Source organism: Perognathus longimembris, chromosome 11 (assembly GCF_023159225.1).
Source record: "Perognathus longimembris pacificus isolate PPM17 chromosome 11, ASM2315922v1, whole genome shotgun sequence".
NCBI classification, from domain to species: domain Eukaryota; kingdom Metazoa; phylum Chordata; class Mammalia; order Rodentia; family Heteromyidae; genus Perognathus; species Perognathus longimembris.
In genome coordinates this window covers 19,154,193-19,175,573 of record NC_063171.1, presented here as the reverse complement: position 1 = coordinate 19,175,573, position 21,381 = coordinate 19,154,193, and the positions used below count along the sequence as shown (strand labels likewise).

Here is a 21,381-nt window from a genome sequence, read left to right as displayed (position 1 = left end):
GGAACAAAAGGCTTATTTCTCTATGATAAGACTAAGAAAATTTGGAGCCTAGCACTGGTGCATGCCTATAATCCTAGCTACTCAGGAGGCTGAGATCTGAGGATCACAGTTCAAAGCCAGCCTGAGTAGGAAAATCTTTGAGACTCCCATCTCCATCAAAAAGCTGGAAGTGGAGCTGTGACTCAAGTAGTAGAGGACTAGCCTTGAGCAAAAAAAGTTCAAGGGCAGTGTCCAGGCCCTGAGTTCAAGCACACGTGCCTGTGTCTACACATATACACACAAACACATACACAGGAGGAAAAAGAGTGCTACAAGCCAGTAAGAACAAGAGCACTAACTGGGCAAAAAAATCACACAGATAGAGGAAATAGACCACAAATGGATGTAAAATATATGAAAAAATGCTCAACTTCACTTAGGAGATATATGGTATGCAGACATACGGTACATTAAAAATATCAGATTAGGGGCCGAGAATGTGGCATAGCATGTAGGAAGCCCTGGCTTTGATTTCTCAGTACCATGTAAACAGAAAAGGTCAGAAGTAGTGCTGTGGCTCAAGTGGTAGAATGCTAGCCTTGAGCAAAAGAAGCTACAAGACAGTGCCCAGGTCCTGAGTTCAAGCCCCCAAGGACTGGCAAAAAAACCAAAAACAAAACAGATTAGGAATGACAAAAAGTTTCCTTTTGTTTATTCGGGGAACTTTATCTCCAAAATAATCAACAAAAAGTTGAGCTGAATATGTGGCTCAAGTGGTAAAGATTCAGCTGAGTGAGCAAGCAAGCTCAGGGAACATGAGGTCTTGAGTTCAAATACCGCCACCAGGAAAAAGATTGACATTGGAGTAATTCTGCCCCTGGCTACTTCCTGTGTGGAACATTGTAACACATACAAACACATGCTACCTGTAGTGGCTCAGATTTCCACTTAATGCTGGTACGTTCTCTGTCCACATGGAAATAAATTTGTGAGTAAACTTGACTGGATCCAGGCTACCTGAACCCATTGAGGGTTATTTTATTTAATATAGTTCTCAATTTGTTCTTTTCAGGTATCCTTGGGTCCTGGGCAAGCTATGTGGGACCATCTTAGGTGATTTGGGCCCCAAATCACTATCATACAACCAAATAGATATCTGTGGAATCAGTATCATACAACCAAATAGATATCTTTGGAGTCTAAACGATACTAAGGGTTTGGGGGGCATGACTAAGACACAGCTACTGTGACTTCAGGGGAGCCACAGCCCAGTAGAGTTCTGACCCTGCAGACATATGAAGTAATGCTAGGCTGGAAAACATGGGAACCTTAGAAGGCTGGAACCAGGTGAGTCATGTACTACTCATTTGTGTTTCATGCTATGGGGATTTAAGGAACCATTTCAGAGAGAAATAAGAGATGTACATTAAGATGATTTATGTTGATTGTCTTTCAACTTCCAAAGAACATAAATGATGATGGGGAAAAACAGCAACATCTGAGCAAAGGCAGCATCTCTTGGGCCTGTGGTTGGGTCAGCAGCATGGTAAAGGAGCACCACCTAGAGGCAGGCGCTGTGCAGGTTCCCAGACTGCCTCTGAATCTTGACTGGTACTGCAGGAACTGCACTGTGGTAAATAGAACATTTGGGGATGGGTTGTTTTTTTTTCTGTATTCCATCAGAGATGATGGGCTGAGGTGAAGTGGGACAGTTGGGGAAGACCATGACAGGAACATGGGCATTCTTTAAAGCCTGGATTTCAAGCACTTTCTAAAATATTCAGACTGCTGATTTGACTTGTAAATTTAAGCCTTATTTATAACCAATAATCTCTTAAGTCTAATGACCTGAGACAGTAGCTCCCATTATAGTGCATTATATGTAGTATATTACATATAATATATAAAATTATAGTTCATACTGTATATATATATATCTATATCACAACTCTGGTTATATTTGTTATGACAAAACTAAAATAGTTTTAGTTTAAATATGCCATCTAGGGCTGGGAATATGGCCTAGTGGCAAGAGTGCTTGCCTCCTACACATGAAGCTCTCGGTTCGATTCCCCAGCACCACATATATGGAAAATGGCCAGAAGGGGCGCTGTGGCTCAGGTGGCAGAGTGCTAGCCTTGAGGGGGAAGAAGCCAGGGAAGGTGCTCAGGCCCTGAGTCCAAGGCCCAGGACTGGCCAAAAATAAAAATAAAAATATGCCATCTATTCAAGAACAGAGAATAGGGAACTAATAAATGAGGTCAGAGATTAATACCTATATATGTATATAACTCTACTAGAAAAGAGTAACTGAGTTTGGGTTTCTTAAGGTATCTTTTCTCTGTGACTGTGTGTGTGGTTACTTTTTACAGATTTACATGTCATCAACCTGCAGGTGAAACATCAAGTTGAGCTAAAGCTGTACTGTTTGGCTGAGCACCTAGGTTTTTCTTCTACATCTGTCAACTGTGGTTAGGTAAAGGACCCCTGGGCTGATTTCCTCTTTCAACAGTATCCCCCAACCCAAGTCCTTATCTGTCCTAGAAACATCTTTATTCCTCAGGTCTGGCCTGACTTCAGTATCTCTGTCCTAGCATAGTCCAACCCTTCTGACCTTAGTCCTATTACATATATGTCTCTGAACTTCAGGTCTGGAGTATGTTCTAAACCACTTGCATTCAATAAGAATCTGACATTGAAAAGTGAAGCCACATTGTCATCACAAACACGTCTTCACTATCCTATGGCATTACTCACATCAGCTCTGTGTAACCACCACACAACTCCTCCAATATGGACAAAGGGCCTTTAAGTCAACACTAGGAATGGTAATTTTCAACTTTTAACAATTGGTCAAAAATACTTAAAGGGTAAAATTACCCACAACTACGTTCATTTTTTTAACAAGCAAAGCTTATTACTAATTCAAGATGTCACTCCACTCATTCTCCACTAGAGATGATGGGCTGTCATGGTTACTACAACTTGGCTGACAGTTACCCAGGATACAACAGCCAGCCAGTTGTTTCTAGATGTTATCCAGTGATAAACGTTCTTCTATGCTGTACTGCCTTGTTAACATTTTTACTATCTTCCCTGAGTAACTGGCAGCTTTTAAATACACGTATTCTTGTGAAGACAATATAAAACTCTAGATTTTCCCCAACACTTCAGTCATGAAAGTGGAATCAAGGATCTATGAGAATGCAGTAAATTTCTCTGTCACTTACACTTTAAAGATGAAGGAGCTGTGATGTAGCTACTTGGTTGCTTCGAAAAGCTACTGCTTATAGCTTCTCTTAACTCATAACCTTCTCAGTTGCCTGGAAGCTTTTAGAGCTTTCAAGTAGGAATTTAGTGCAGTGAAAAAGCAGCCTGAGGAAGCTCTAAGTAGGTAGATGTATAAGAAGCAGTTCTGAAGTGTAAGAGTAGAGTTAGAAGCTGGGACTAAATCACTGCAGGGGCTATGTGAATTTGGACCCCTAGATCTCTGGGTAGTGCTGCTACGTGTTCACTGGCATCCACAGGGTGGGTGATCGTGTTATCCCAAAGCTCTAGTGGCGCTGACATCATCAATGACCCTCTTATGCATGCATAAAAGTTTCATAAACCAACAAGATTATAGCACCAGGAGAACTTTTCTCTTAATTAGCCCCATACTCACAAGTACTAAAGGAAGAAAAGTCAAGTATTCAACACTGACATTTTATTTTCTGAAGTTTATCATTTTTACAAAACAAAACAAAACAAAAAGCAAGTATCAAAAACAGCAGTTTATAGAATTTCTGCACCAGTTCACACATACATAATCATTGATTTTGAAACCGGTATCCAATGTAAATACTACACATAGACTGATTTCTTTCTTGGTCATATGCATTCAGGTGGTTCATTTTGGAGTTACTTTATTATAATAATTTTTTTTTTTTGTAAGCACCGGTCATTTCTTAAGAACCGTTTCGGTTTTCCAATAAGGTAAACTTTTTTTTTTTTTTTTTGCTGAATGGCATTTTCTTAAGAAAAACACTGAACTAAAACACGCAATGTGTATTTGCTTGGATCTGAACCAAATCTTCTGAGATCCCAATTACCCTGAAGAACACTGAGGGATTTACAGGGCATATTAAATACTTGTGTATACCTCACAATGTTTAAGGCAGCTACTGTATTTTTACAGAAAATAGTATTTCACTCAGAGGCTGCCCAGAGTCTGAATTACAATATGTCCTTTCTGACTTGGGAGTCATTCCCCAAACAGAACCATATTATCAGAACAAAAGTTTAATGTGTGTGCCAAACAGGCTCTGATCTTTTATAGACAGACTTGTGTAGAGCAAGACTCCTTGCTCTGGACCCTGGGTGACCACAAAAAAGTTGAGAAGCCATGACAACTGGATGCTAAAAGGCATTAGCATATTTAAGCTCAGCAGAATCTGAAGGCAAGCAGAAGTCAAGGTGGAGATTTGTAGTGGTGGTCATTCACCACTTCTTCCAGAAATAGATTTACTTAAAAAAGGAAGCATGGTCCAGTTTTCCAATGTTAATAGCTGCCAGTCTCTCATTTGTTTTAAAAACTAAAGATCACTTCTTGATTAGCAATGAGTTAGGAAACTGGCCTCAAATTCTGATCAGATCTCTCAGTATTAGTTAAAAATAATATAACAAAAATCAGTCATTAGGGTTTAAATTGCACGATCAAACTTATATGTAAATCATACATGATTGGTATACACATCATTGAAACGATTATGAGGGGACGGAACACTCCCAATGAACAGTTTCCTCTATTTCATCCCAATTCTCATTGAAGGAAAACTGATATGTAATTTTCTTCTTTACAGATATGAAAAAAGGAAGCAAGAAGGCAAAGCTGAGAGAAACAGATGCTGCCCACGGGGCAGCGATGGCATTTGGTTGTTTTGGTCTTTGTACCAGCAACTCCCACTCTCGTGGCTGAAATCCAGTTCCGGCTGGACTACACGGTTTTCCTGGCAGTCAAGACACGAACGATGGACCCTACTCCTCCTGCAGCAAGTGCCTACAACAAACCAAGGTCAAGGTTCACACTCGCAAAGAGTCAAGTCTCATACTAAGTAACACATTCTTCAGCCCGAGACTGTGCATTCAGTAAACTTCCTGTGCTCCTACTATGTGCTGCCTTTAGCACTTGGCATACAACAATAAAATCTCCAACGTCCTTGCCCTCATGAACTTCCATTCTATTCATAGACTCGTTTTATTCTAGTAATTATTCCTAAATCGTGTTTTTAAAAAATCAGGCTGCAGTATAATGCTGTTTGTTGTCTGAGACAAGTTCAAATATAAATTTAAGACATTTTGCATCTCTCATTCTTACCAGTTAGGAAATTCAAATTGGGATCATCTATCCTAACTTTTTTTTTTTTTTTTGGCCAGTCCTGGGATTGGACTCAGGGCCTGAGCACTGTCCCTGGCTTCCTTTTGCTCACGGCTAGCACTCTGCCACTTGAGCCACAGCACCACTTCTGGCCGTTTTCTGTATATGTGGTGCTGGGGAATCGAACCCAGGGCCTCATGTATACAATGCAAGCATTCTTGCCACTAGGCCATATCCCCAGCCCCTATCCTAACTTTTACTTAGATTAGTCAGGTTTTTTTTCCCAAGGTAAGAAGATACTATATTAACAGTAATGAATGGGGTGGGGGTTATATATTGGGGAAGAGGGAAGGTGGGAGAAAAATATAACTGTAACCCCTCTGTATGTCACTCTGACAATAAAATTAAATGTAAAAAAGAGCTAAAAACTCAGGAATTTTAACTCTCACTTGAAAAACTAAAAGATACAACTAACTAGAACCTCTAGTTTGTGTCCAAAAGCAGCTTGCTGAGTACTGCTGTGTATTAGGTAATATGCGATAGCTGGTGTGGAGGCAACAGTCATAGAAACAGAATTTTTTAAAGATAAAAATGTATGAATGATAAGAGCTATGCTTAGGTGCTACAACATAACAGACAAGATGCATAACCTAGCCTGTAATATAGAGCAGTGATTCTGGTAGGGCTTCCTGGAGAAAAATGGCACATTAAATGGAAGAGGTGACAGATGGACACGGGAAAACTATGAGCAAACCTATGTTAGTGTGAAAGGCACAGTGCACTCAGGGAAGAGGCTAGCACCTCTACAGCCGAAGGCCAGCATGGCATGGAAGATAAAGCTGGATTTGAAAACTTAGAAGCTTTGATTTGCAAATGACTGGCAAGGGCACATTTGGATTTTGAAGAGATCATTCTGTTGACTGAGTGGGGAACAGATTTGAGGAAAGCAAAACTGGCAGCTGGGAAATAAGTTAGGTAGCCATAGCAGCAGACTGGAGATGCTGGGAACCAGGCACCAGAGATACACTTCAGTGGATGGATTTGAGAAGTACTTAGGAGGTAAGATTGCCAAACGTTGGTGGCTGATGTAAAGAAGAAATAATAGCAAGTTTTTCCTTTTTCATTTTTTGGTGTCAGTCCTGGGACTTGAACTCAGGGGTGAAACACTATGTGTGTGTGTGGTTAAATTCTTATTTGGGGCTAAGTTTTCCTTGGCATTTTCCCTCTAGCACTCTAACACTTGAGCCACGGTTGCACTTCCAGCTTTTTGGTGTTTACCTGGAGAAAAGTCTCACAGAGCCAAGTGCCAATGGCTCACACTTGTAATCCTAGCTACTCAGATCTGAGGACTGGTATGAAGCTAGCCTGGGTAGGAAAGTCTGTAAAACTTTTATGTCCAACAACTACCAAAATGCTGACGTGAAACGGTGACTCAAGTAGTAGAGCACAGTTTTTGAGCAAAAAAAGCCCAGAAATAGTGCTCAGGGCCTGAGTTCAAGCCCCAAAACTGGTACACACAAGAAAAAAAAAAAGTCTCATGGATTTTCCCTGCCTGGGCTAGCTTTGATTTGAACTGTGATCCTCAGATCTGAGCCTCTTGAGTAGCTAAGATTATAGGTGCAAGCCACCAATGCAAGGCTCTATTATTTTTGTGAGGATTAAATAAGTTATTAAGTCTTTAGAAGAATGTCTGGAACACAGTAAGTTCTCAATGTTCCCTATGATTCTGAGGTTATACTGGACTTACACTGTTTGGGCTTCTTGCTTTGCTTTATTTTCACAGTGCTGGGGATTGAACCCAGGGCCTTACAAATGATGGTCAAGTGCCTTGCCACTGAGCTACTCAGATTTTAAAGTTTGTTCTTTATCTGTAAACTGAAGGTGATAAAAGTGCATATATATCTTGTAGGGTTCTTCGTAGGACTAAATGAAATGTAAGCCAACAACATAGTGCCAGGCAAACAGCAAGGGTTCCATGACCAAGATGACCATGTAAGAGCCTGAAAGGTGAAAGGGGAACTATTTGTAACTGTGATGAGCTACAGGCAGCAATGGGGACTACACTGGGAAAATTGTGAAGAATGGTTACATTATACATACATAGAGCTTTTTGATGGTGTACGAGGAAGAAAATATCTTTACTGAGGCTCAACATCAAATTTTACTGCCTGTATTTATCTTATATGTTTTCCTTTTTTAATTTAATTTTATTGTTAAGGTGATATGCAGAGGGATTATAGTTATATTCGTAAGGTAGTGAGTACATTTCTTGTCAAACTTGTTACTCACTCCTTCATTTTTCTCCCACCTTCACTGTATGTGTTTTCACTCTGACAGACTTAAGAGAATCATTCCTAAATAAGCTTCTGAGAATTTCTTTTCTCTTCAAATAAAGTCTTTTCTCAGAAATCTTTATCAGAGTAAAAGTGGTCTATTTTATTCCATGCGCTGATAACAGTCTTATAATTCTACCAACATTTAAAAATTTTTTCACTTTAAGTTCTGTTTTCCTTTTGCTGTTTTGGATTTACAGATTTTTTTTTTTTGTTTTTTTTGGCCAGTCCTGGGGCTTGGACTCAGGGCCTGAGCACTGTCCCTGGCTTGTTTTTGCTCTACCTCTTGAGCCACAGCGCCACTTCTGGCCTTTTCTGTTTACGTGGTGCCGAGGAATCAAACCCTGGGCTTTGTGTATGCTAGGCAAGCACTCTACCACTAAGTCACATTCCCAACTCCCAGAAATTTTTTTTTTAATAGCCCACTTAAAAATATATATATTCCTTGTCTGTTGGCTTTATTTAAGTTTTGGGGTGTTTTGGATTTTTGTTTTTGTTTTTTTTTGTCAGTCAAGGAGCTTGAACTCAGAGGCCTGGGCACTGTCCTTGAGCTCATTTTGCTCAAGGCTAGTGCTCTGCCATTTTGGGCCACAGCTTTACTTGCATTTTTTTCCTAAATGGTTAATTGGAGACAGGAGTCTCAGGGGGACTTTTCTACCTGGCTGGCTCCAAACTATGATCCTCAGATCTCAGCCTCTTGAGTAGATAGGATTATAGACACGAGCCACCAACGCCCAGCTTTAAATTTTATTATTTATATTTTTACCAGCATAAGAATTGGGTATGAAAGATTATCTCCCCAACTCATTACTCATGAGTTAAAAAAATCTTTTCTTTCTTAAAAAAAATTGATGTAGTGACATTTGTTAATATTGAAAAATAAAATTCATGAAACTGAAACAAAGAAGCAGTTAAGAATTTGGGGGTGGGGGGGGAGGCCGGGTATATGGCCTAGTGGCAAAAGTGCTTGCCTCGTATACATGAAGCCCTGGGTTCAATTCCCCAGCACTACATATATAGAAAATGGCCAGAAGTGGTACTGTGGCTCAAGTGGCAGAGTGCTAGCCTTGAGCAAAAAGAAACCAAGGACAGTGCTAATTAAGGCCCTGAGTTCAAGGCCCAGGACTGGCAAAAAAAAGGAAAAAAAAAATTAATTTAAAAAAAAAAAAAGAAAAAAGAATTTTTGGGGCTAGAGTATAGCTCAAATGGCAGAGTTCCTGCCTAGCAAGCCCAAAGTTCAAAACTTTGTACTGTATGTAACTGTAATCCCTCTGTACCTCATAATTATAATAACAATAAACAATTATAATAACAATAAACCCACTATCAAAAAAGAAAAATCTAGAAAAAAGAATTTTTTATTTACTGATTTCATTAAAAATTGTGGCAAAATGTTACATCTGCCATTATAATCATTTTAAGTTTAAAATTCAGCAGCATTAATTACATTCACAATGTTGTGTAGCTACTACCATAATCTATTACCAAAACTTTCTCTTCACCCACATGGAAATCCTGTCTCCACCACACCATCACTTTCTAGTCCTTCCTTTCCTGAGTCCTTGGTAAAAACCTCTAATGACTTTCTGTCCTTTTGAATTTGCCTATTCTACATTATTTTATCTATGTGAGATATGAAATACTGTCTTGTCATGGTCTGGCTTACTTCACTTAGAATGTTTTCCATGCTCATCCATGTGTGGAAGCACATACTAGACCTTCCATGTGTCACGTTTTATCTCCATCATGGGCTGTTTCATCTTTTGATCACTGTAAGGAAATTATGATTTTCAACACTTTTCTTTTGCCAAGTTTTCAATAATTCTAAATCCATAATAATACATGTGAATAAAGTTCAGCAAATAAGTATCTTCAGGACCAAGACTAGAAAGCAAGTCTTATACTATCAAGATGTGCAACAGTCAGTGCGGTTATTTAGGTAAGACATTCCTGTTGTATATTATTCCATTCCATTAAAGAACAATTTGATTTACTGTTAGTAACATACCTTTTCATGCCATTGTAATAATATAGCACTGCTATTGTCAGATGGGCTCTCAAAGCCTTTATAAATATACTTCATGAGGAGATCCACACCATTCTTGTCCAGAGATTGAACGGCCTTTTCAATATCATTAGCTTTAAAGGAGATGAGAACCTTCAAGACAATGCTGCCTGCCCGATCCTGGAATAAATATACAACCAAAAATTTAAGACAATATGTGTGTGAGTGGCTGTAATTTTAGAAAGACCATGGCGAGGTGACATTTGAGCAGAGACCTGAAGACTGTTAAAGAAGGAACCTAGGGAAAATGGGAAAACAAGTGTGGTAGTGTGGGACCTAGTGTGCTCAAAAGACTAGGGTGGCTAAGACAGGAGCAGGAAAGGAGTCAGGGTGCTAGGAGAGAGATCATAGAAGGCCTGCAGGTCACTGTATGGACTCTGGTTTTCAGAAGATGGGAGGGTCAGAAGAGCAGTAACATAACATGACAACAGGACCAATTTACAGTCTATGTTGAGAATAAACTGTGGGGCAGGGCAAGAGCGAGGGCAAGGCAGAGGTAGGGAGGCCAAGTAGGAAGGAACTACAAAAAGGCTGGTTTGGCTTAGCACGGCAGTCCTACATGTACTCAGACTCTTGACACGACTGAAGGTAGAGCTGAGAGCAATGTGTACTAACAGTAATGTGGTCATTTCACAATTTAGGAACACATCTGACTTTTCCTTCTTAGTTAGAAAAGAAATCCTGACAAAGGAAGGAAAATAATTTGTAGTTCTACTTGGAATTATTTCCTTCAGAAATAATTTCATAAAAACCTATTTTTTTTGGGGGGGGGCTGTCCTAGACTTGAACTCAGGACCTGGGTGTTGTCCCTGAGATCTTGATAGCTCAAGGCTACTGCTCCACCTCTTGAGTTACAGCTCCACTTCCGGCTTTTTTTGGGGGTGGGGTAGGGTGTGATTAAGTGGAGGTAAGAGTCTCACAGACTTTCCTGCTTGGGATGGTTTTGAAACATAATCCTCAGATCTCAGCCTCCTGAGTAGCTAGGATTACAGGCATGGGCCACTGGTGCCCAGCCTAATTTAAAAAAACAAACAAACAAACAAACTTATTTTGCGTTTTGAATTTTCTATCTATAGACATGAGACACAGTGATGTTTATTTGTAATGATTGTTTTTCCTTGGTAAAAACCTGCTCCAAAAGTGAACCTACTTTCTTACCCAAAAAGCCAAGTAAAGAGAATACTTAATTGACAATTTCTTTTTCCTTCTATTCACCACAAAGTATACCCTCGGCATTCTTACTGGTCAGGATGTTACAGAATCATTTTACCACCTGTTGTTATCTTCAGTTTAAAGAATATGCAATTACCCGATTTAGAAAAATAACTCTGCATCCACAGTTATAACCTCCCACCCACAAGCTGTGAAAAAAAAAAACAAACACCCACATAAAAGCAGAAGGTGGTTCACTGAGTTCCTAACTACTTTTAAAAACCAAAGAGATTTTTCTCCTTACAAAATTTTTGGTTACCTAATTATTATGGCATTCAAGGAGATTTGTGAGGCTCTAGGATGTATAAACAGGCATTGGCAGTGGGCTGAGGCTTTAGGCTTCATTAAAAAAACAAAACAACAACAAAAAAAACAAGTAACAAAGGAAATAGGACCTTAGCAATCAGTGAGGCACTGCTGCAGGGAATGTATGTGCATTGCACAACTTTTCTGGAGGGCAACTGGGCAATACCTTATGTACTTAAAGCTTTAAATGCCAGTTTAAACTGGCATTTTACTTTGGGGAATTTCTTGAAAGGAAATAGTGATTTATCCAAGATTATTCATTTTAATACCTACATAGAGCAAGAAAAAAAAGTCAACCCCAAAATATCAAAGATCAGTTATACGTTAACTAAATCATTTTAGTGTACAACTACTAGGATGCCATAGAAATAATATGGCTAAGGGAAGAAATTCATGTGTACTGCTATATAGTAAAAAAAAAAAAATAAGGTTATAAAATTCTGTCAAAACAGAAATTGTTACCTGAATAATGAAGATCACCTTTTTATTTCCTCATATATGTTTGCTTTCTTATAATGAATATGAGAATCTGCTTATTTTAGTAACGAGTTTTTCTAATTCTTCAGGACTTATGTTCAGCCTGAGTATACTTACCTAAAAGCCCCAACCTAATTTCTCTATTTAAAAAATTTGTCTACTATCCAAAATTAATTCTTTGTTAATTCTCTTATTTCTTTATTTTGGTGCCAGAACTAGGGCTTGAATTCAGGGCTCAAGTGAAGTGCTCTACTACTTGAGCTATACCTCCACTTTCAGCTTTTTGGTGGTTAAATGGAGATAAGAGTTTCATGGACTTTCCTGCCTGGTCTGGCTTTGAACCATGATCCTCAGATTTCAGCCTCATAAGTACTAAGGAATTCAGGCATGAGCCACTGGTGCTCAGTTTTCTACATCAATTGTCATATGAAATTTTTACCTATCAAAGTGTATCATAGCTGGTCCTGGTAATGAATACTTTTAATCCTGGCTACTTACAAATCTAAAGCAGAAGGATTACAAGCTTGAGGCCAGATTAAGTAACCTAGTCAGACCAAGAGCAAGCAGACCAGAGCAAGAGGCTTGTGACTCACCTTCACTGCCTGACTCTTGGTGTTGATAGGAGGGTTTTTCAGAGCTGCCTGGAGAGCAGCCATCATGTTTCCTGTGATAGAGGTTAAGGGGATAACAGGGAGGGAAACCCCTGGGAAAGCATTAGAAACTACTTGCAGCTACTCTTTTAAAAGACTTGACTTGGGGTTGGGGATATAGCCTAGCGGCAAGAGTGCCTGCCTCGGATACACGAGGCCCTAGGTTCGATTCCCCAGCACCACATATACAGAAAATGGCCAGAAGCGGCGCTGTGGCTCAAGTGGCAGAGTGCTAGCCTTGAGCAGGAAGAAGCCAGGGACAGTGCTCAGGCCCTGAGTCCAAGGCCCAGGACTGGCCAAAAAAAAAAAAAAAGACTTTATGCATAAGAAAAATGATTGAACTCACTATGTTCAATATTAGAAAAGCAATGTGTTGGTTTTCAATATCAACCAGAGGTAAAATATTGACACTAAGAAAAAATATATTTTTTAAAACAAGACTTTTTATCCTTGGGTTAATTATTAAATAAACATAGTGATAATCTTTCATTTTCCAGTGAAATGCATATGCAAATATTACCCAGACTGGTATTAAGAAAACACTAAAACATAAACTAGAATTATTAGGCACTCAAACAGCTTTTCAACTAAAATTTGAACTGGGAAAATAAAAAAAGCACACCTATGTTAAAACTATTAAAACTTCATATTTATTTAAATGCTGACAGAAAATGCAGGCAGATTACTCTATAATCTGAATGACACACATTATTAATCTCTCAATATTGATGAAAAAGTCTATTAGAGAAGATGTAATAATTTATATGATCCTTAGGTGGCAGCCTACGTTTTCTATCTTAGACATTCATATTTCATAAAGGCTATTCAAACTCTGTTAGACCATACCTATTGAATCGAGTCTCTCTTTGAAAGCACCAGTGAGTTAAGCAAGCACAAAAAAAGAAAGACCAATCAGACTGTCAGAATGTACAGTCATTCCCCTAAAAGGAAACTACATGGAGTTTACTTGTTCCTCAATCTGTAGTAGCCAACCACAGGGCTGCTGTCTCTCCTGGTTAGAACAGGGTAAGAAGAGACAATATCATGTATTTTAAGATTATTTTTGTTATGGATACTTCAGTAGCTGTCAGTAGTTATCACAAATTACCTAAAATACCTTAGTTTTATAAGCCATCATTTATTCAATCACAAAGAATGTTCATTTATCTCCTGAAGAAAAAGGCTTGAGGAAAAAAAAACTTTAGTTGGTGATAAGCTGTTATTTTAAGGATGAATGGATTTCTACAGCAGCAGTCTGCATCTTGTAGACAGGTGACATTTAAATACTCGAAATTCCTTGCCAAGCGCTTAAATAATTGAATAGTAACGATTGTTTATAAAAGTTGTGGCAATCAAAGGAAAACCTACATAGTACATTGACAAATGTATAATGCTGCATTTATGTACTTTTATAACAAAGATACGGTATGGCTACATATATTTGCTCATATATTTTTCCATTATATTTAATAGGACTTTGATGAGCAAACAGCCTGCTTTATAAATACACTAAAGAGTAATAGATGTATAGATATCTAGATTCTGCAATGCCACAACTATTTTTTTTTCAAAATTTACAATTTTGAAGAGATCTGATGCACATGCCAATCCAAAGGTATGAATATTCAAATATGCAAACCAAACACCAGGAACTGACAGCCATATTTTAACTAAGATGGAAACAAATTCAGGATCAAAAAAATGATCCTGCTGTGCACATATGACTCATCTTCTATTTTTTAAGTATTCTTTAAGTATTTTTTAGATTCTCCACATGCATTCCCCATTTTGAACCTATTGTCCTTTTCTTAGCAGGTAAATAGCTCCAAGCTTCCTTATTGGGAATTTTGGTGTTAGGTGTTCACTTTCCTGGCCGGGTTAGACACATTATCTACAACCTGTATGTTGCCAATTCTTATTTTTGAGAATTAAAAAGCCCAGGGACTGGAAGGACCGGGGGGAGGGGGAAGAGGGGGACGGGGAAGAGGGGGACGCTCAATGTGCAAACCTCTCCATCTCTCCAGGAATGGGTTATAGTTACTCTAACGCTACCAAAATCAAACACACATCAATGGAAGAGCAGAATCACCCCCAGAAGGCCGCCCGTTCCCCGCAGTCAGGAATTTCCAGAGCTAACCTCCCCTCGGGTGGGCAGAGTTCTGGGCGAAACTCGGCTGTCCACCGCCATGCGTGGCCAGCGCGGGGCTGGGCGGGAGGGCGCGGCCGCAGGCCCGGGCTCCAGGCGGCGCCGCGCGCCCCGAGAAATCCCGGGGACAGACATGCTTACCCGAGGGGGCCGGGGGAGGGGGGGGGGCAGTGGCCCGCGGGAAACAGGAAGCCCCCGGCCCGACCGGAACCAGGAACCCAAGGAGCGGGGTTCCAGCCGAGCCGCTGGGCGGTGGGCGCGGGTCCCGGGAGGGACGGGGCCCCCCCGCGCGACCCCACAGACCGACGGCGCGGGCGCGGGACGCCGCCACGGACGGCCAACGCAAGGATATTGTCGCAGGCAGGAGTCCACCTCGCCCTCGTCGGGCCCGGCCTGACCATCGCCTCCGTCTTCCTCGTCCACGAACTTGTTCTCGTCGTACTCATCCACGTCCACCTTCCGGAAGCGGGCCGACGACACCGTGTTCTTCGACATCCCTGATCCGTACGGGCCGCAAAGGCCTCTTCTCCGGTCCGCCCGTACCTCAGTGAGCCTAGCCCAGCGACACGAACCCGCAGCCCGGCGGCCGATCCACTTCCCTCTTCCGCTCTTGGGCGTCGCCCGGCAGCCGCGGCTCGGGCGGTTCTGGGCCTGCGCGGTAGACGTGCCGCTCCCTCCTCAGGTTAGCCCGAAGCTCCGGCCCCCGACGCCGCCCCCGCGCTCCCCGGGGAGCGCGCGCCCGGGAGCGCGCAGGACGTGCTGCGCAGGCGCGGGCCCGCTGCAGGAAAGGGGCGGGGCCCGGCGAAGGAGGCGGGGGCGGGCAGAAAGCCGAGCTAAAGCGGAGGTGAAAAGCAATTGGGTAGTTGAGAGCATCACGTGATCACCGTGGGTTCCCATAGAAACGCTTTTCTGCGGTCCAGTCTTGGTGGTGATGGGGGCTTAGGTTAGTAGCTATGAACACTGCGGATGGGTGGCCCTGGCTTTTGCTGCGGCCGCCGCTTCTGCCCACGAGCTGTCAGAGGAGTCTTGTGTAAGAGGTCCTGCTGGTCTGGACCTCCCTGTGCGGGTGGGATGGACTGGCTGCAGGACCGAGCCCCCAGCACTTGGCAGGAGTATGGAGTGGAGGGATGCACGCCCTGGTGCCCAACACAGTTCTAGTCGGAGACATCACTTCGGACTGTTCGCTGCCCGGAGCTGCATTCCTGAGCCGGGATCCTTTTGCCGGGGGTTGGAACAACACTGCGCGACCGGCGGGAGGTCTCCAAGGACGGAGTGGAAAGGTCACATCTTATCTGTCAGACCTGTGTGACAGCATCTCGACGGGACCTGCAGAATCCGAACTCGGTATCCTAGCCATCGGGAGGGGGGAGAAGGTGTCTGGGCAGGGACTGAGCCTGGGTGACAGAACTGGGGTCAACTTGTAGAATTCGGGGCAGTGTCAGTCATTGGCATCTTAAAATAAGTGGTTATTGGGAGCCAAGAATACTAGAGAAAGGCTTTCCGGTGCTGAGGGATTAATAGTGACTAGACTTTTAAGATTGATGTTTATGAGTTTTTTTATGAGCCCATCAAGACAGTTTTTTTCAATTGTATTTTATATCTCCACTTCTGAGAGTAGAGCTCTCATTGAGGAGATTAGGGCACTAAGGTTAAGGAAATGGTGGTTGTGTTCTGTATATCTTACACTGTACCTCAAGTATTTGCAGAATCAACTGACTTGGATATTTGACTGGACACTGCTCATGGGTGGGTCTAGTTTGGTTCCACCTCTAGCAGAAGGCCTGTTGTTGCCCTGTCTGGAACCCCATCCTTGGGTTTCCTGTGCTCTATTTGAAGAGTGCACTGGATTTGGAATCAGAAGACTATGGTTTGAGTCTTGATTCAAATATGTGTGATTGAGTCATATTGCTTACATTTCTGAACCACAAGCTCCTTACTGTTAGTGAATATTTCAAGGTTCTAAGATCCTAAGTGTACAATGCATGATACCTGTAGAACTATTTTTGGCATTAATTACATGCTTTGTCTTGCTCTTGAGAGCAATCCCAAGATTCTGAAGGCCAGAGACTGTCTTATTTTTCTTTTGTATCATCCTTCCATCTGACATAAAGTGAGGCATGCAGAAAGTACCCTAAATCTACTTGATGGCCAAATAGGATATGAAAGGCAGTACAGTGTGAGTAGCACTGAGAATAGTGAATCTGTTCAAAAATAAGAGAGATCTCAACATCAGACCTTTGCTTGATCTTTGTATATGTGCAATGTGCATGTGTATGTGTGGGTATTTATGTATACATAACACACATATATGTTCATATAGATGTGCACATGTACACAAGGAAAGAGGGAGAAAGAGAGAACCCAATAATAAAATGAAACATTTTTTCTTGTGAACAGAAATATGATATCCCTGCCACAAGTAAATCACCTTTCTAGGGCTGGGGATATGGCGTAGTGGCAAGAGTGCTTGCCTCTTATACATGAAGCCCTGGGTTCGATTCCCCAGCACCACATATACAGAAAATGGCCAGAAGTGGTGCTGTGGCTCAAGTGGCAGAGTGCTAGTCTTGACCAAGAAGAAGCCAGGGACAGTGCTCAGGCCCTGAGTCCAAGCCCCAGGACTGGCCAAAAAAAAAAAAATCACCTTTCTTGAAGATATGTCATTTAGATGATATAAGTAACATTTCCTTTAATTAACATCCACATTATGAACAGACACACTGACAAAAACTGTAAGAAATGAAATATTTCTACTTGCTGCTATTCATTTAGAGAAGTCAAATACCAAAGTATGGGATCATTAGTATGGGATCTGTTATTATATAACTTAGAATAAAGATTTGTTTTAATGTTTTTCTTTTCCAGTCTTTTACTAAGAGCTACACAGAATCCTGTTTTTTATGCTAAAGCTGATTGTACTTTTCTTTTAAATTAGTATTTTTGAAGAGAAAATTGAACATTAGGTGCACTATTGAGTGCAGTTGGCAACAAGAATTTGAGCTAGTACATCCCTTCTCTATTCTTTTGTATTATCTTACTTAGTTTTTTTTGTTCTCTTATTTTAGAACTGGGAAAGAATAGAATAGTGACAGGAATTTAGAAAGCCAGTTTCTCAAGGGTTTGTCTTGGTTGCTCAGAATTTTTTCTCATATATTCAATATGTTAAATGTGACAGCATTTTTATTAAAGTGCCTAGTGCAGAGCAGATACTCAACACATTTCTAGTCAGTGATTTGACAAATTAATTTTGAAATAATATTAGGGGAATAATTTTTCTTTTGAAACATAATCTTTCCATGTTGCCCAGGCTTCCCTCAACCTTGTGATTTTCCTGTTTTTAGCCTCTTAAATGCTAGAAAACAGGTGTGTATTACCATGCCCAACTCAAAATCAAGTTATTTTCACTGGGTATATTAATTACTTCCTTTACCTCATTAGCTAATAATTAGACCTGTATTTTCAAGAAAGATTTTAAGGAATTTTTTTCTGAGTATTATGGTTTGAATTTAGGACCTTGTGCTTACTAGACAAGCACTCTGCCACTTAATCCATCCCTTTAGCCCTTTAAGAAAACTTTTGTATATAGAGAAGCCTGTCTTATTTTTTAATTAGAACTATACACATGATTACACTTAATTCTGACATTTTAATGTTAACTCTAATACCAAATTCATCTTAGGTAATAACATTCTCTTATTTAAATGTTTCAAATGAATGCTTTCGCCTGATATAAAGGGTCTGTAAGGTTTTAAGATTTCTTATTTGTTTTGCAAATAATCTGTTTTGTTCCAATGTTTAAAAAGAAAAACGAAGTGAAATCTTTCAAGGTTAATGCTGCATTTCAGCTTATTTTTGTGATGATGTAGAGTCAACATTTTTTTTTTTAGTTAGAAGGCTTTAATAAAACCATCTTAGATAAAGATCCATGTGTAATAAGTCTTCCTTTTCAGATATTTTAAAATTTCTGCCTTGCCCAGTCATGATATTTTAAAGTAATTAAAAAATTGAAGCCAAGTCTTTGCGTCTTGAAGCATAGTAATTGTTTGTATTGTTTGAAATGAAAGTGAACTTTACTAATCGAATATGTCAAACAAGCAAATTTTAGCTCTCTAAATGATGGCATAGTAGTATGTTACTATACTATAAAAAGGCTTTTAACCAGGTGCCAGTGGTTCACATCTGTAATCCTAGGTACTTAGGAGTCTGAGACCAGGAGGACTACCGATTGAGGCCAGCCAGTCCAGGCAGAATAGTATCCATCTCTAATTAACTAGAAAAATGCCAGACAGGAGGCATGGCCCCAGTGATAGAGTGCCAGCCTGAGTAAGCAAGCTGAGCAAGCTTAAGGCCCTGCATTCAAGTATCAGTACTAGAAGACTTTTAGCATGTTACCCATATATTGTACTACAGTTTAATGTTTCTACTAATAGGTAATTAATCCTCAAAGTTTAACATATTTTTCTTTTGCTTAGTTCTAGTTTTAGATAAATTATATGTTTTTAGACACTAAAGTAGGTAGGCTGAACTATTAAATTATGGGATCTTCACAAATATTAGTTCTTCAAAGATTCAGATATTATAAATCTGTGCCCTTGTCTCAGGAAAATAGCTTAGTGCTAAATGAAAGAATAAACGTTAAAGAAAAAAACAGGCCAAGTGAATGAGACCCTATTCCTATTGGATGTTTAAATTGTTTTTGATGATATAAAGAGAAGCTAGATTTTGAGGCATATTTACCCTGTATTCCTCTCTATCAGTGGGACTTAATGCTAACAGTTGCTTTGCCTAGTATCTCTTGTTTGTTATATTGTACGATTATAATATTTGAGATAATGGTGGTTTACATCTGTGGTCACTCAGCTGGTATGCTTCCTGAGAGCCACAGGGCTTGGGCAGAGGCTGAGGACGTGGAAGGAAACCTCACTGGTCCAGCTGAGGCACAGTCCTACGTTTCTAGACTAAACCCAATTGATTATGCAATGTTCCTACTTTAATTACTTGATTGGTTTAATTCACATACATTTTGTTGATGTGATTTCAGATCTGCATTTTTAAGGGAGGTCAGTTCATAATTTCTTTACATAGTTTTGATGTTAAGGTTAGCCTAGTTTTAAAGATAAATTTAGGAGATTGCTATTTTTTTCCTCCTATACCCTAAAGAAGATTTAATGGTAGAAACATGATCGTGTTCCTTTTTCTTTTCTTTTCTTTTCTTTTTTGTGCTGGTTTGAACTCAGAGCCTGGGCACTGTTCCTGAGCTGTTTTGCTTAAGACTAATACTCTACTACTTGAACCACGACTCCACTTCCAGATTTTTGGTGGTTAATTGGAGGTAAGAGTCTCATGGACTTTTCCTGTTCAGGATGGCTTCAAACTGCGAACCTCAGATCTCAGCCTCTTGAGTAGCTAAGAGTATAGATATGCACCATTGGCACTTGGTCTATTCTTTTGAAAGTTGTAGAATGTACCTGAAAGATGATCTAGACTTGTTGATCTTGTTGAAGATGAGGCTCTGATCATCTTTTCTTAGTGTTCTGTTTCTACTGATTCTTTTTCACTTAATTCACTTAATATTAGAATTTATATTTTACTAGAAAGTCATCATGCAGGGTGATGATGGATAATGCAGATTTGTAATCCCTGTTTCTCTGAGGTGAAGACAGGAGGAATGAAAGATCAAGGTCATCTAGGACAGTTAGCAAAACTGTATATCAAAAACAAAGTATACAGCAGAACTTCTGGGGACGTGATTCAGATGGTAGAGCACTTGCCCTTGCAAGCTGGTGAGTTCCTGAGTGTAATTCCACAGAGAAAAACAAAGAAACAAAGAAGACGTAGCCTTTCATCTAGAATTTTGATATTTCAGCAGGAAATTGTGTGGAACATTTGCTTATAATTATTTAAATAACTTCATTATCATCAACATTTTACCTTTCTCCTTTTTACTATAAACAATTTAAACAAAATTTTAATACCCATCTTTTTCTTCCCCAATCCAATTATCACAAGCTTTAGTGACATATCTTTATGGCTTACAGAAAACAAAAACTATCTTACACTCACAATCTTGTTAAACTCTGAGAGATCCTGTTATTCCCTATTATCTTTACCCTTTTAGTATTTTATTTAAGAAATCAGCCATATATTGAATGTTTATTGTGTGTCAAACACTTGGTAAGTAAGCTCTTTACTTGTATTATGTAAGCCGAAGTATCTGTGCAGCCTAAGGATTAGTGTTCTCATTTTATGGGTTAAGTAAACTAAGGCTCAGAGCTACTGTATAACTCAGTGCTGCCTAGTAGCAGGCAGGCACCGGACTTGGGTCTGTCCAATTCCAAATTTCGTGGTTTTAAGCACCATCTATTTTCAGCAAGTGTTTCTCATTACTACCAACTATAATATTTACCTTTCCCCCCTAAAACTAAGGATAGAGCCAGATGTCAGTGATTTTATTAAGTCACAATATAACTTAGACCAGACTATTAAATTTAAAGCTATAAAAGCTCACTGCAATGATTTTCAAAGATTTTTTTAAGATATTCCTATGGCCTTTCTCTTATGTCGGTATTTTATGACTAGACAGAATTTATTTCCGAATGTTTAGTGTAACACAAAATAGGTTACACTTTTAGCATAAAGATCCATAGGTTTTAGAGTTCCATTTAATTAAAATTATTTTATTAGCACAAATTGAACAAAGGGGTTGTATTGTGATATTTGCATGCATGCACATAATATACCTCCATCAAATTCATCCCCTCTACATTCCTTTCTTAACCCTCCTTCCTCTTCTCTCCTTTTTAGGAGTTTTTACATGCCATTCTTATGTGTATGTAATGTACCTCTATAATGTTCAT

At 39.9% G+C, this 21,381-nt stretch overlaps 1 protein-coding gene across 1 annotated transcript; it reads right to left on the bottom strand.

The window, feature by feature from the left end:
- Positions 1-4,034: 4,034 nt before the first annotated feature.
- On the bottom strand, positions 4,035-15,223 carry Arpc5 (actin related protein 2/3 complex subunit 5). The gene is made up of 4 exons (XM_048356938.1): positions 14,877-15,223; positions 12,322-12,394; positions 9,677-9,853; positions 4,035-5,017 (listed from the first exon to the last, which is right to left on the bottom strand). Exons 1-4 carry the CDS (start codon positions 15,017-15,019, stop codon positions 4,955-4,957), a joined length of 456 nt encoding a protein of 151 aa, XP_048212895.1. The 5' UTR covers positions 15,020-15,223; the 3' UTR covers positions 4,035-4,954.
- Between the last annotated feature and the right edge of the window lie 6,158 nt (positions 15,224-21,381).